Genomic DNA, 15,726 nt, shown 5'->3' with positions numbered 1-15,726 from the left:
CATGAAACTCAACCCAATTCTTGATGTTTTCAAAATTCCTACTTCTCTTTCCTGTATACATGATATGTATGGTCTTAAAATCAAAAGTCAAACTTCCTATAGCACCCAATCCCTTAAATGTGATTTGTCCAAGTGTTATAACAAATTGCTAATGTAGTGTAAAAAGTAAATTTAGGGATTAGAAGACCAGAGTTCTAAATCCTAGTTCTGGCCCCCTTGCCACTTTTTTTACTTTAGACCTTCCCTTTCTGGGCTTTAAAGTTGTAATTTTTAAAATGAGGATTTGTGCTGAATGATCTCAAAGATCCCTTCTTAAATTCTTTGATACGATGATCTAAACATATTAGGCAACAATCATTATAATTACATATTTATCTAGCCACAGACCAAATTTCCAAAGTACTTGATAATGAACTCTGAACATTCCAACAATGAGATTAGTCAATTAAGCAAGGAGGGTATCTACAGGGCTGGGAATTTCTTGATAGAGCTTTGAATCTGGAGCCAGCAAAAGTTGAGATCAAATATGACCTCAAACACTAGTTGTATAGCACTGGACAGTCACTAACCTCTGACATAGACACTTAACCTGTCTGCTGCAGATTCCTGATCTGTAAAGTGGGAAAAATAAAAGCACCTACTAGATGCTGTTATGAGGATCAAATAAGGTATTTGTAAAGTAGTTTTCAACTCAAAAAGTATTGTATAAATGTTGGCTATTATTAGACTCCCCAAGATTAAAAATGCTTCACCACTATGCTTCATAAAAGTTTTTATTTCTATAAAAATAGCATCCTAACCAACTAACATTGATATAGCACTTTAAAAATTTGCCACATATTTTACATACACGATCTCATTTGAGCCTCAAAATATTGTGAGGTCTATATATCAGGTGTTATTCTCATTTAATGGATAAGAAAAGTGAAGCTGAAAGGTTAACACACATAACTCTTAAGTGCCATGGAATGAGCTCTAAAACTTGGGGTCAAAGAGCACACAATTCAATAATAATAAGTCCTTATTAAGTCCACTTCATTATGTCCTTCTGTTATTGCATTTCTGAACATGAAGGCTTTGTACTATGTGCTCTCTGGTCCCTTCCAGCTTAAACTACAAAGAGACTAAAAATCAACCCTCAGATAAGGCATTTTAAATACAAGCCACCCTAAATCCAAATTCACATCTGCAACTCAAGCGGAAACAGATCTAACCAGAAAGCCTACAGATAAAATCAGGTACGTCCACTCTAACTCATCAATTCTATAAACTTCTTTCTTTTTGAAGATGGCACTCACGACAAGTAGGGAGGACAGGGGGACGGAAAGATTCAGTTCCCCTTTGCTTGCTTAGCTCCAATCTAATTTTGTTCAGAAAGCAAAAAAACAAAGCAATAGATTTACTCTATTTAATTATTTGTTTGTTTATTTTTAATTTAGTTATTTATTTACTCTAAGAGGTTCCTTGAAATTGTTCTTACTTAAAAATAAGCAGCAGGAGTGAAATGAACGGAACCAGATCGCTGTACACTTCAATGCTGTATGAAGACGTATTCTGACGGAAGTGGATATCTTCAACATAAAGAAGATCCAACTCACTTCCAGTTGATCAATGATGGACAGAAACAACTACACCCAGAGAAGGAACACTGGGAAGTGAATGTAAATTGTTAGCACTACTGTCTATCTACCCAGGTTACTTATATCTTCGAAATCTAATACTTAATGTGCAACAAGAAAATGGGATTTACACACATATATTGTATCTAGGTTATATTGTAACACATGTAATGTATGGGATTGCCTGTCATTGGGGGGAGGGAGGGGGGGATAATTTGGAAAAAATGAATACAAGGGATAATGTTATAAAAAAAATAAATAAAGTTTAAAAAAAAAAAATGATCAGCAGGATGATTTCAGAAAGGCCTGGAGAGACTTACATGAACTGATGCTGAGTGAAATGAGCAGGACCAGGAGATCATTATACACTTCAACAACGATACTGTATGATGATCAGTTCTGATGGACATGACCATCTTCAACAATGAGATGAACCAAATCAGCTCCAATAGAGCAGTAATGAACTGAAAGAGCTACACCCAGCAAAAGAGCTCTGGAAGATGACTATGAACCGCTACATAGAATTCCTAATCCCTCTATTTTTGTCTGCCTGCATTTTGGATTTCTTTCACAGGCTAATTGTACAGTGTTTCAAAGTCCGATTCTTTTTGTACAGCAAAACAACTGTTTGGACATGTATACATATATTGTATTTAATTTGTACTTTAACATATTGAATATGTATTGGTCAACCTGCCATGGGGGGGGAGGGGAAAAATTAGAACAAAAGGTTTGGCAATTGTCAGTGCTATAAAATTACCCATGCATATATCTGGTTAATAAAAACTATTTAAAAAAAAAAAAGAAATTGTTCTTACTTTTTCTTTTCTCCCACTATGTTTCCACCAAAGTGGCCTTCCCACCATTCCCTTCATGCCGCCGGCCGCCTCCACTCCAGGTGCCTTTGCACTGATCTCTACAATTGAGATACACTCCCACCTTACCTCTGCCTCATTAAAAGACTTATAAACGCTGGCCATTTCTATTACCATAAGATGCAGACAGGCATCATCTCCCACATGAAGGCTATACTAATCAAATGTGGGCCAGCTAGGTGGCGTGGTGGATAGAGCACCAGCCCAGAAGTCAGGAGGACCAGAGTTCAAATCTGGTCTCAGACACTTAACACTTCCTAGCTGTGTGACCCTGGGCAAATCACTTAACCCAACTGCCTCAGAAAAAAAATATATATATAATATATGTATATATATATATATATATATATATATATATATATGTATTTATGCTATTTCTTTATATGTACTTGTATGCCCTTTTTACTCGTATCTCCAGTACCTAGCACAGGCACAAAGCTCTTATTAAATATTTGTTGATTGAAGGTTATAAAGTTGGGGAAGTAAAAGTAAAATATGATAGAAAAGCGCCGGGTTTGGAGCCTAAAAAGCAGTATTCACGTGGGCCAGTCTCTTGGGGCCACAGCCCTCCGAGGGTTAGGGTGGCGGACAGCTAAACGCTTTCAAACTCGGACTTTTACATCCCCACGTAGAGGAGGGCTACCATTGCGGACACGAGGCGGGGAAGGGGACCGGCACGCTTGGGAGGGCCCCCACCCAGCGCAGACCCTCCCCCCCTCCCCTAGGGACCTCCGACTCCCCGGGCAGCTTCCTCGAGTCAGTCACCGTCCCAGGCCCCCCTCGGATTCACTACCGCCTCCCGGGCGGGGTTCAAAGGCTCCCGGCATCCTCCCGGCTCAGCCCCGGGATCCGGAGCCCCGGGCCTCCTCGCTGCCCCTGCCTAAGGCATTCCATCCGCACACTCAGGGCATTTTCACACCTGGAGCTTCCTCCTCTCCACCGCTAGGCTCCAGTCCCCACCCGAGCTCCACGTTTCTCTTTAACCCGAACGCCTTCCCTGGGAATCTCCCCTCGAACCCCGAGCCCAACACGTACCCCCACGGTCCCGTCCGTGCAGAGGTTTCCCTCCTCCGCCCCAGCACTAGACTGTAAGCTCTCTGAGGGCGAGGTGGGAACGGGTACTCTCCCAGGCACAGGAAGTTCGCCCAGAGACACCAACAGGAAACACAGGAGACTGGGCGGGGGCGGGAGGGGGAGAAGGCCGAAAGTAACTAAATGTATCCAACAACAAAAGCAAAAAAAGAGAGGATACCTGACCGAGGAGGGTCTTTCAAGCAGTCACCACTGAGGACCCAGCCTGGGGGGAGGGGGCACACACCCGCCACATCCCAGCCCTTTTCCCCGGAGAAGCACTACTCACCCCAGAGGGCTGCAGCGCCAAGGCCCAAGCCCTTACAAGGCTCCCTCTGCTCCAATGCCCCCTGGGAATTGTAGTTCTTTCTTAGCTCCCGGGAAGCTCACGCGCAAGGTTTGTTTTGGTTTGCTTTTCTTTCCTCTTTCGAGCTTAGAATGCCATCCCACACCCACAGTCACCCTCCCCCCGGTTAACCCTCCTCACTCACTGGCCTCGCAGTGCAGCCTGGGTGTTGTAGTTCGTTCATTGTTCAGAGGGTGGAGAATAGAGTCGGAGTGACAGTGAACGTGCCATGGAGACAGAGTAATTTTACTTCATTGGCCAGCGCTCCTCATACGTCAGTGCGCAGAGGCGCGGTGGAAGCTTAATACTTAAGGGACTGGGGAACCTCCGGGATCGCGGAATACCGGTGTTTCCCTTGGTCTCCGCCTGAGGAGCACGGACGCTCTCTCCCATTCCCCCACCCTTACCTTAGCCGATATATCTCGCTCTTCTCCACTTTACCCTCGGCCTTCCATAGCGTGAGCAGTTGGGAGCGACCCACAGCACCACCCCCTGGGCTCCCCTCGGGCCCTAGACGGGGCTGGGCGTGGAAGTGGTAACTATGGAGAACATGGCGGAGGAGGCGGCGACGCTGCCGCCCCCAGAAGCGAAGCCAGATCTGGAACCTGAGCCCGAGCCCGAGCCGGAGCCCGATCCTGAGCCCGAACCTGAGGAGGCTACCCCAGAGGCTGCTTCGGAGAGCAGTAAGGGGAGGGGCTGCGGGAGTGTGGGGGTCCGAAAATCAGTCAGGCTGGGGAAACTGAGGCAGCACCACGTGCCAAAGGAGGTCTGACGCGCGCTTGCGGAGGCCCCTGGGATACTGCCGCATCCAGTGTGACCGGAAGCAATGGTAGGAGGGCCGATTTCCCCCAAGGTCTGACTTTATGGGTGTACCCGCAAACACTCACTTGTATCCAGGTGCACGCGTAGTGTGCGTCTGTATTCACGTGGATGTACATGTGTATATAGGTGTACCGCCCATTAAGGTCTGCTTAAAAAAAAAGTTCAAATAATATTCTGATACAAGCCCGGGAGATAGCGACTGTGTTTTATAGACAGGGAAACTGAGCCACAGAATCCTTGAGGCAGAATTTGAATTTTGGTCTTCTGGACGTTCGAACCCAGCCGCCTCTGAGGCTTGGAGGCCTTGTAAGAGCGTGTTTTATCTTATTAAACTTGGGGAGGCACATAAGTATGGGCCATCGGACTTGAAGCCGTGAAAGAGTAGTTTCCCAGACAAGTTACTCCCTTTTCATCTTTTTCTAAATCATTGAAAGATTTTTATATTAAACATTTCCTGTCTACTGGCTTCCACAGCTCTTGGCTGGGTCCAGAAAGTTCTGTCAATTATGTTTCACTTTCTTCAAGTAATAGCGAATGAATGTATGGCTGCGTTATTGGTGGGCATGGACTGTATACAAACATTTATAAAATGCCCGTGTGCCAGCCACTGAACCCAGTTCTGGGAATACAAAGAAAGCTGGAACAACAGCCCCTGTCCTCAGAGCTTGGTGAGAACGTTTACAGGCTTATGATAAAATAATTTTGCAATTTGTATTGGAGTTTTGGTGTATGTGGAGAAGATAATGGGAAAAAATTGTTTCTTTTTTCTTTTCTTTTTTTTTTAAACAAAACTTAGAAATGTTAACTTAGTAGTCCTCAAACTTTTTAAATAGGGGACCAGTTCACTGTCCCTCAGACTGTTTTGGAGGGCTGGACTCACTGTCTCCTCCCCTCAGCCCATGTGCCATAACCCCGCAGCAGGCCGATCTGGCCCACGGGCCAGAGAACCCTTATAAATGAAAGATAGGGACATGATTGATTGACTTTGGCTAGCTCTTCATTCACCAGAGCAGATTACAGCATTTGTCTGAAGTTAACATGAATAGATGCCTTGAGCTCCTTAATGTGCAATTGAGTGTTTTGCTATACATCCTAGTAAGCAGGACAATGGGTATAGATAGGACTAGGCCTGGGGAAAATAAAAACAAGTAAAATCCAAAAACTATTGAGGAGGAAGAGCCATGAAAGAAATAATATGGAAAAGTTAATACTCGGAGATTTACCACTCACTGTTAAGGCATCTGTCTAGTTTCCTACAAGTTTATTGAAAAATTGATTTTAGCATCTCAAGGAGAAAAGGTGCTACATAAGGATAAACTAACAAAAATAAATAAAAGTAATAAGATTTAATAAAAAATTTATTTCCAAAATCAATTCATTGGAATTTGGGATGTATTTTCTTATCATAGTGCTGTAAATGATGATTGTGATTTGAGAGTAATTCTCAAAAGTATTATAAATGACTGGGCTTTGAAAGGGCACAAGCTGGAAAGGAAATAATAAATTTAATTCAATAGCAAATATTTATTAGCTATTAAAGCATTTAAACTACACTAAGACTTTTGGGACAGCCTTTACATCTGTTCTAAGGAGCAGCTTCCTTAAGTTTGGAAAGATTTATCCCCAGTTTGGTCTCATTGATGAATTTTTCACTTACTACAGGAGAGTGTATTAAGGCATAAGGGTTTTTGCAATACACAGCAGTGGAGAAAATGTTCATACAGATGAAATCATCAGTACTGAAAATATTTTAAAAGTAGATGAGATAATAGATATTTACAATATTCTAAAATTATGAAACTTTGTAGGATACTAGTAATTAAATAAGATAAACAATTAGCTTGAGTTTAATTATGAGAAAATATTTATTTTTAACAGTGATAACTAAAGGGAAGGCTGGCTAGATATTTTGTTGGGCTTTCTGGAGCTAAGGAAAGCCATCTATCTCATGTTAAGCTTAACATAATAATCAGAGATCTTGAAGTGATATTTGAACCATTGTGTCAAATACTGAAAGGAGACAAGACAATTGTTCATCCTTCATTTTTAAGGAGGACCAGTGACATCATGCAGTGATATCCTGACTTGTGGTTAATTGGATTCAAGTGAGCCCAGAGTTAGACAGTTGTCATTTGAGATTCATCCAAGTGCAGTGGTAGGATCAGAGTTAAAAGGTGACTGCTAATGGCCTAAGATGCAATAAATGGTCTTGGTATCTCCTGACCAAGCTCTGATTGCTCCATAGCACCTGCTTCAGCTGCCTTCATGGCCATTAGAAAAATTATTCCTATCCACACATTCCATCAGAGGAAATCTCCACATGTGTGGGAATAGATATCTCCCTAAATCACTGACAAGTTTGAGGCCTGTTGGGTTACCTTCAGCCTGGTCTAGTTTATCTGCCAGGATGGCTTTAGCAGAGTGCAACCAGAGCATACCCTGCTGCTTCTTGGAGCCACAGGTAAGTGTTGGGTCAAAGGTGGATGAGCAGCCCTGAAAAGGGCTCATCCTTCCTGAACACTCTATGCACTCTGATGAGGCAGCAAACATTCTATTAGTGTGAAACAGAACTTCTCAACAGGGTTTAGTAGCTGGTAGTCAGCCAGTTACAGAAGCGGTCACTTGGTGCAGAATTTGAGGGACAGAGGAAAGCACAACAAAGGGTACTAAATTTAAGCCCTAAACATAGCAAGAGAGACAACAATTTGGGATAGTATTTGCTCCCTTTGCTCTAACTGTAACCACAATAAATCTACATTGAGGGAGCTTATTGCTGTACATAGGTCTCAATTTACTTGTTGCCTCTGAGACTTACTATCTGTATGGCCATGAAAAATTCACATTTCTTCAAAAAACTTGTTTCCTCATCCAGAAAATGGAGATTGACAGTGTTTGTAGTATTGACTTCACATGAAATAACTTAACACAAAACATTTGTGAACTTTAGAGCGCTGTATAAATGTTAGTTATTTGTGGGACTTTGGACAAAGTCACTTAATCTTTGTGATATGTCATCATATATAAAAGAAATTATCCTGGAAAGTATCTGATTTTCTTAACTTTTTAAGTCCCTAAGTTATATGGGTATTTGAGTTTATTTACTTAAAGATTTCATGTTACATGATTAAGAGAAGAAACTTAAAATGAAAGTATTTTAATGCATTGGTTAATAATTAAGCACTTAACTGTCTTTATAAAACAGATTTCCTTCTTATTCTTTAGATGGACTTAGTAATTCAGTGAAATTAAGCAACAACAGTCATGATAAAGACATTGTATCTGAAATGGAATTGAAGAGTGGTGAGAAAGAAGCAGAACAGGAGGAAAATGTGAAAGAGCCTTACAGCATCTTGGCTTCATCTGATTTATCAAGAGGTTTGCTTATTAAATTGTGAAATTATGATATATAGTAAGAAATAATTGTGAAGTATTTAAGTCAGATTCCTTGTTATCCATGGTTATACATTAGTAGATTTGAAATATCTTGGAATACTTTAAGATGTCTTTCTATCCAATGCCTATAATCTTAGATTTTTGTTTTGTTCTTTAAGTCTGAGTTATAGTGTCTCTATTATCTAAACATGAATCTCTATGGCTAACATAATATAAAATTTTATACACACACACACACACAATACTCCATATTCCATCTATACTGAATGAATCTTGTAGGAGAACATAAGATTCATATTTTCCTTTTATTACCAATTTATTAAAATATGTTTATATTTGTGGAATGATTCCCTGAAAGATTGATCTAATATAACTAGAGTCAGGAGATCAGGGTAACATGGAGAGATCATGGAGTGATGGAGAACCGGAGTAGAACATATCAGAAGGTAACAAGGCAGTAAACACATGCTAATAGTATAGGATTATATGGTCTCTTAAGGTTTCTTATGTCATTGCCTTCAAGTGCCAAAAGTCCACAAGTGGAAGCTTCTGACCAAATGAGAAATTATGAAAAAACACAAAAATGTCCTATTTTGGTTAGGTTAGCTGTCATTGGCATAAGAATACATTTCTTTAGTGTATAAGGAATTAATTATGAATTTGTCTCTCTTGTAATATAATCTATACTTAATTTTAACCAATTATAAAAATCTTATTTGTACTCTTTTATTTTCTCTAAAGTTATTGATCCATTGTGCTTCTAGTGATGATGGCCAAAAAGTAGAGACATCATCAAGAAGGACATTGGATGTTTTATTTCCACAGAGCCACAGTTTATTTGTACCTGCACCAGAGCAAATTAACGTAATATAATCATTTTGTTTACTTTTTTATTTTATTTTACTTTTTTACATAACATGTGACAGAGCAAGAAAAGATCCAGACAAAGCCAAGGGTAGCTCTGGTAGTGAAGAATGAGGAGAATAAGCAAAAAGAAGGAGGATTTTGGAATATTTGAAACTTCTAACAAGTATTCTTTGTGTTTGCTTATTTGGGATCTATATTTTCTTATAATGATTAGCAGACTACTGGTTTTCAGTCTGGAAAAATTAGCAAGCACTAACACTGGAAAAGAGAAAAATAAGTTAAAAGCAGATATCTAGTCCTCAGATCTCTGGGGCTGGCAGCAACTAGCAGCATTAAAAAAAAGTAGGTTGCTATGGCAGCATGCAAAAGGCATGTTTCAGAAGCATCCGAACAGACCTCTGTTCTTTAACATATACAGCATAGCCTTTATATACTAGGATATGTGAAAACTAGGAAAAGTATTCCAGTGGTATATAAGGATTTCATGAATTTTATTTTCCTCCTGGAAGCAATCACTCTATATATTATATGCAGGCTAATTGCACATCTTAAAGAAAAGGTTGAAGATCTCAAGAAAACTTCTTGCTCAGACTTAATATAAAGAATGAACAAGTTTTACTAGACAGGATAGATAGAAAGAAAAATCCAGATGAGGACTAGAAGAAAATAATTTTAAGGAGGTAAAAGGGAATCAATAATAGGGTTAAAAGGTCATCAAGAAAAACCTAATACAGAGAGGAAAAGAAAAAAAAAAATAAAGCTATAAAAAGGTGTCTCCTGCCCCATGAAATAATAAAATGGATTGATAGAGACAAACATGTCAGAAATCCTGGCACTGACCCTAGGAAAGACAAGGGCATGGGGGATAGAGAAGCATGAAGGAAGGATGAGGCACAATTGGGACGCTCTAAGGAACCCCCTCCAAAGCTTAAAAAGTTTAATTTTGTGGGAGTAAAAGGAAAGCCCCATCTTACTTAGCCAAGAAAACTGTAAATTTCTAGACCTTGTGCTGAAGTGGGACAGAATAAAGATGCCCAGTAATTTAGCTGTAAAGGGTCATTAATAGAATTTCAGATTCACAAGATCCATTGCTGATCTTTTAAGTTTGATCTCAGGGGAGATGGCTGTGCTTGCACCCAAAGTGATTGCATGTGCTGATTGATACAAAAGAGAAGGCTGCAGACTGGTTAGGTGGCACATGTAACCATGTGTAGGAACCAATGTTCTTTCTCATGAACTATATGGTGGTAAAAGAGTGGAAGAGTCTGACTCACATGGGCATTGTGGTGAACAACCAAACAAATTAGGAAGGGAGAATGGGTAATAACTCGGTCATTTTAAAAATATCTTATATTTATATAGATCACTTTAAAGTTTGCATACATTTTTACATCAAATTCTCTGTAGAGAGTGCTGTTCATGTCACTCCTAGCTTAAAGGTGGAAAACTGATGTTCTTGAAAGGTCAAGTAACAGGCCCAGGGTCAAGAGTTAGGTAGAACGAGCACCCTGGGTGCTTGACTTAAGTTATGACAATTCACATATGCTGCTGACTCCAAAAAACTCGCCCCACAGGCAGGGCATCCATACTACATTCTCTCCTCACAAAGCATACTCCCAGTTAACTTTCTCCTCTTAACTAATCTGTGTTTAGGAAATACAAATTCTTCTTATTAGTAGTATAAGAGAAGTAGATTAGTGCAATTAAAATATGTGGTGCTCTATAACCTTTTGTATTTTATGGCACGCTTATTAATTTATAAATTTGCTAAGTTATACATGTAAATTTGCCATTTGATGATGGAAATACAACCTCCCAGGGTGATTGATGAGGAATTGTGCCACAGAAAATGTGTATGACGTCATATGTAACCTAGTTTAAGGGGGTCAAGAATTTGGAAATGCCATTAAAGTGCTCTTTTCCAAGTCATTCTATTAAATGGACCCATTTTTCCCCCAGAAACACACATCTCAATTCAAAGACAGCTGACTGATCTAGAGAAGTTAGCTTACCTGAGCGAAGGTGACTCTGCCTCCACTGTGTCCTCATCAAATACTGACCAGCTTGATGCAGGTATGTTTGCAGTTACAAGCTCTCCTCTGACAAAAGTATTTGCATAGATTTGGTTTCTTTCTATATTATTTTATCACAATACTTGCTCAGGATCCCCAAAGAACCTACCAAGTGTGAGCTCTACTCCCTATTGAAATTTTTGTAACATATTAGAAGCCAAGTATAAAAAAGGTTTCGTGTCCCTTGCTATTATTACCAATTGCATACATTTCAAAACTGTTTTAGCAAGTTTTTTTTCCTCCCTGTACAGGTAAGTGACTATATTCCTTAAACCAACTGCCTGTGGCTAATCTTAGCATGTGCATACATGTGTGTCTATCTTTGTCTCTGTTGTTTTCCCCTCAAAATCTAGCAAATTGCTCTATCTTTCTCTATCTAGAGATTTGCTTTTATTCAACAAATGAATGTAAATAACAGTAACTTTAGCTTCTCTTAAAGCATCTGACTTGATGCCCATGTATTGATGCCTTTCCTTATATGATTTCTTATCTGATTTCTACTAAAGATTAACTACTATCAAATTTCCCAGATGATTTTTCTTAAAAGGAAACAAATCTTAGCTAAGATTCCTTCTAGTAGCAAATTTTCATAGCTCTATGATAAAATAAATGCTTTCCTTTTCAGTTTGCTTAACCTATTAGGAATTGTTTTTTATTCTTCCATTGAAATGTTTCTACATTTCCATTTAAGTAACCTCTTCTGAATTTATAAAATGCTAAGTTACCACCAGTGTTGTATAATAACTCTCTGAAGATAAGCAAATTGTTGTGTTTGAGAGTGAATTTATACTCTGTTTTCTAGCTACGACTTTTTTTTTTTTTTTTTTTTTTTTTTTTTTTTTTCTGAGGCTGGGGTTAAGTGACTTGCCCAGGAAGTGTTAAGTGTCTGAGACCAGATTTGAACTCAGGTCCTCCTGAATTCAGGGCTGGTGCTCTATGCACTGGGCCACCTAGCTGCCCCCATGACTTTTTGACCTGCAGATCAAATTTCGAGAATTTTATATTTAGGTGAAACACATGATGACCATTCAGTTTAGACATTTTATAACTTCATTATTAATAATTATTATCCTTCTCTCCTGCAATATGCTGTATGTTGAAATCTTATCCTCCACAATCTAATACAAATGCAGTATCCCTCCTGAACCTTTTTTCTACTACCACTGTCCCCCCAAAATTATAAATGTAACTCATTTTTCAAATCAAAGTATGCAATTAAATTCCCAACAAAGTCAGGCTCTAATCTATATTTTTTTAATAATAATAAAAACTTTAATATTAGTTTATTTTATTCTGTGTCCCATTCTGATGTCTTCCTCTTTATACTTATACAATTTTGTCAGTGTTTTAGTTCAGCTAACATATTCATGCTTTGTATATGTATGTTTTCTATTTCTGCTTTCTTGGCATTATTTCACTTAAGCGTTTCAATATTTCCTTGTGTTTTCATGAAATTTTTTTTTTCTTGCCCACTCCTTCCTTCCTCCCCCATTTCCTCCATTAGAAAAGCTCCTTCCTTTGAACAGCTTTCAATGCTCTGCTCTTACATGCCTTAGGCTACTTACCCACATTTCTTCTTGTCTGCAAGTGATGTCTAGTATTCCCTACTATAAAGGCCTTGGTGGCTTATTCATGCTTTTATCACCTGAAACATTTGTACATCATAGACACCCAAATATCTGTTGAATTAAATTTGCTTTAAAAAAAAAAAATCATATTCCAGGTCTACAAGAGCTGGAGAAAAAACAGAATTGAAATCCAGCCTCTCAGGAGTGAATTAGCGAGTGAAATGAAATGCTCTGAACCCAGTAGAGGAAAGAGGGAGGTATGACAGACACACTTCCTCACCCCTTTCCCTCTTCCATGCTTCTGGTTCTTTCTGCATATCCTATTTGGGAGGGAGAAGGAGCTGGGGAACTGGGCCTAAAGAGGATCAGTAGTTCTGGTGGTCATTGGAATGTCTGAGGGGCAAGAAATGAAAAGAATCAAAGAATCATTTCTGCTCCCTGGTGAACTTAAAAATTGTAACTCAGCCATGAGTTGTCTTACTCTCCTCCAAAGACAGATAGTACCAAGCCAAGTACTTTTCTTTCCTCCCCTCCCCCCCCTTTTTTTTTTGGCTGAGGCAGTTGGGGTTAAGCCCCAGGGTCACACAGATACAAAGTGTTAAGTGTCCGAGGTCACATTTGAACTCTGGTTCACCTGACTTCAGGGCTGATGCTCTATCCACTTCATCACCATAGCAACCATATGTAATATAGCATATTACAGAAGCTGAAACCAACAAAGAATTTGTAATAGGGAATTCTTTGTTATCAATTAACAAAAGTCATTTGTAGGAACATGGAAATTCCTCAGTTTTTGTCAAATACTTCATACTTCATGATAGTGACTATAATAAGATTTTACTTGTATATGCTAATAATATTTCTCCATTTGATCTATATCAAGAGGTAACTACTTTCTAAGAAAATAAATTAACTCACTAATTTACAATGTGTCCTTAAATTATATTCTTTCTATAAGAGAACAGAAATTAACGTGCCTTAGTTTGCAATTTGTGGAGAACACAAGGAAATGCTTTTTAGGATCTTGATGAGAAAAAAACTTAAATTTTGAAATTTGTTGTGAGCCATTGAGCTTTGCTTTGCTTTTTGTTGTTGTTGGAAGCCTTTTTTTTTTTTTTTCTGTGCATATAACTCCCAATAAGTAATGTCTTCCATTGATGTAGATTGGCTCTTGATTATATAAAGAAATAGAACATACTAACATTTCTCATTTTTTCAGAATGTGAAAAAATTAATTCATTAATTTTACAATCTATGCTTGAATTACAGTCTTTGTTTAAGCAGTCTTGTTCTCCAGCTTTTAGGTATTACAGCTCATGCTATCATTTTCTGGGAGTCAAAAAATATAGTGAAATACTACCCCATAGTCCCTAAAAACTGAACACAAAACAGAATTGTCTCTGAAATAATTAAGCTCGTGAAATAAAAGTCTATGAACCATCAAAGATAGGATGCATGAGTATTCCATACCCCATTTCTCTTTCATGTTTCTAGGTCATTTTGATTGCTTTATTACTTTTGAGGCTCTTTTTTCTTCTGTATAAAAGGGTAATTTTAAAGATTGCTACATCACATAATGGCATATAGGAAAGAGTAAAAAGAATTATCATTGAGACTGGTAGTGCTAAAAAGTATTGTTTTATTCTGTTTCATTTTCTTTTGTTTTTTTTTTTATTTCTGTTTTTTAAAATCCTGTTTTTGTAGGCTTCTTTTTGTAGCTGTGTAAGAAAATTTAAAAAAAAAAAAATTCCATGCCTGCAAACGAAACAAAAATTGTAATAGAATCTTTTGCAAAAACTTTGTTGATACTTGAAGTTATAAATGAGTGTTACATTGGAAACGATGTTTTTGTTTTAAATTATATCACTTAAAAACTTGTCTGGCTTTCTCTAGTAATGGGAAATTTTTCTTTTATTATTTTACATCTGAAGAAACTAAGGCTCAGTCAAATTCCTATTCTCAATCACTTGGCTAGTTGTAAAACAGTAACTCACATTCTGCTGTTGCCTGATTCTCAGGCCAGACTCTCATTGTTTCATGTTAGCTCTCAGTATAGTTGTATCTCATGATTTTTAAAAAGTGTAATGGCCTTAACCCAGGATATAATAAAACTACCTTTTAATGCTAGTGTTACAAGGATGATAATGGCTATGTCCGTCTTCTATAACTTTATACTTAGGCACCTTTTTATACTTAATTATAAAATACCATACCCATCCATCAGAAGGTATAAATCTAGAGAAGAAATATTGATTCCCTCAATTAAAATAACTAAATGTTATGTTTGTGTTTACTGCATATAATTTCAGTAATTCAAAAGAAATCAAAGTGGGTAGAAAAGGCTTAATGGAGAGTTCTCCTTAAAGGAGAAGGGAGGGCATTTCAGGTAAGAGAATAGCTAGAATATCAGGGCAGAGGTAGTAACATACAAAGTATGAGGATAGGAGGGAAACTATCCTTCCTGAAGTGGAAGGTATTTACTGGGAGCAGCAGAAAAGAAACCTAGTCAAGTTTTTTTGGCATCAAATTATGAAGGGCTTACCAAGCTTAGGAATTTAAACTTAATTGCATTCTAGAATTTTAAGTGGAAAAGTGGTCAGCTAAAAATCACATTTAGGAAAATTAGCAGTAACATGTATACTGAATTAGAATAGAGAGACTGGAATAATGATTATTATGATTGCATATTATTATGATTGCAGTGAACAAAGGTATTGGAAATAGGAAGAGGTGAACCTGAGAGATGTTTCAAAAAACTAGAAACCTAGACCATAGATTTAAGAGTGAGAAAGAACCTTGGAAGCCATCAATCCCCATCTTTACATGTGTGGAACTAAGGCCAGGAAATATAGGGTGACTTGTTCAGTCACACGAGCCCAGAGCCAGAATTTGAGGAATGTTCTATATTATAAGAACTGGGAGGGAACAGCTGATTTGAACCTTAGAATAGGAAGTACTTTTAACAGGATCTAGATGAGTGAAGACTGAAATACAAATGTTCCTTGAATTTAACATTTCTACCATGTTTAACATATATTGACACTACTTACCATCTAGGGAAGGATGTGAGGGAAAGGGAGGGCTAATGTTGAA

General features: G+C 38.3%; 2 protein-coding genes across 6 annotated transcripts in view; one reads left to right on the top strand and one right to left on the bottom strand.

The window, feature by feature from the left end:
• The window catches only part of SWT1 (SWT1 RNA endoribonuclease homolog), a 129,642-nt gene extending 125,532 nt beyond the window's left edge, over positions 1 to 4,110 (bottom strand). The window contains exon 1 of one of the 4 annotated variants that reach the window (XM_074308583.1): positions 4,057 to 4,110. In XM_074308583.1, the coding sequence (XP_074164684.1) occupies positions 4,057 to 4,095 (39 nt within the window). In that variant the 5' untranslated portion in view covers positions 4,096 to 4,110. Of the gene's footprint in view, positions 1 to 3,529; positions 3,657 to 3,746 lie in introns of those variants that run through there. The other 3 variants (XM_074308584.1, XM_074308586.1, XM_074308585.1) reach the window with 3 other exon arrangements.
• TRMT1L (tRNA methyltransferase 1L) overlaps positions 1 to 15,726 on the top strand; it is a 90,753-nt gene that overhangs the window by 41,427 nt on the left and 33,600 nt on the right. The window contains exons 2-4 of one of the 2 annotated variants that reach the window (XM_074308587.1): positions 4,174 to 4,594; positions 7,956 to 8,108; positions 10,953 to 11,066. In XM_074308587.1, the coding sequence (XP_074164688.1) occupies positions 4,453 to 4,594; positions 7,956 to 8,108; positions 10,953 to 11,066 (409 nt within the window). In that variant the 5' untranslated portion in view covers positions 4,174 to 4,452. Of the gene's footprint in view, positions 1 to 4,173; positions 4,595 to 4,620; positions 4,741 to 7,955; positions 8,109 to 10,952; positions 11,067 to 15,726 lie in introns of those variants that run through there. The other variant, XM_074308589.1, reaches the window with a different exon arrangement.

This window comes from Sminthopsis crassicaudata, chromosome 4 (genome assembly GCF_048593235.1).
Source record: "Sminthopsis crassicaudata isolate SCR6 chromosome 4, ASM4859323v1, whole genome shotgun sequence".
Taxonomy (NCBI): Eukaryota; Metazoa; Chordata; class Mammalia; order Dasyuromorphia; family Dasyuridae; genus Sminthopsis; species Sminthopsis crassicaudata.
This window is presented reverse-complemented; position numbering and strand designations above follow the sequence as displayed.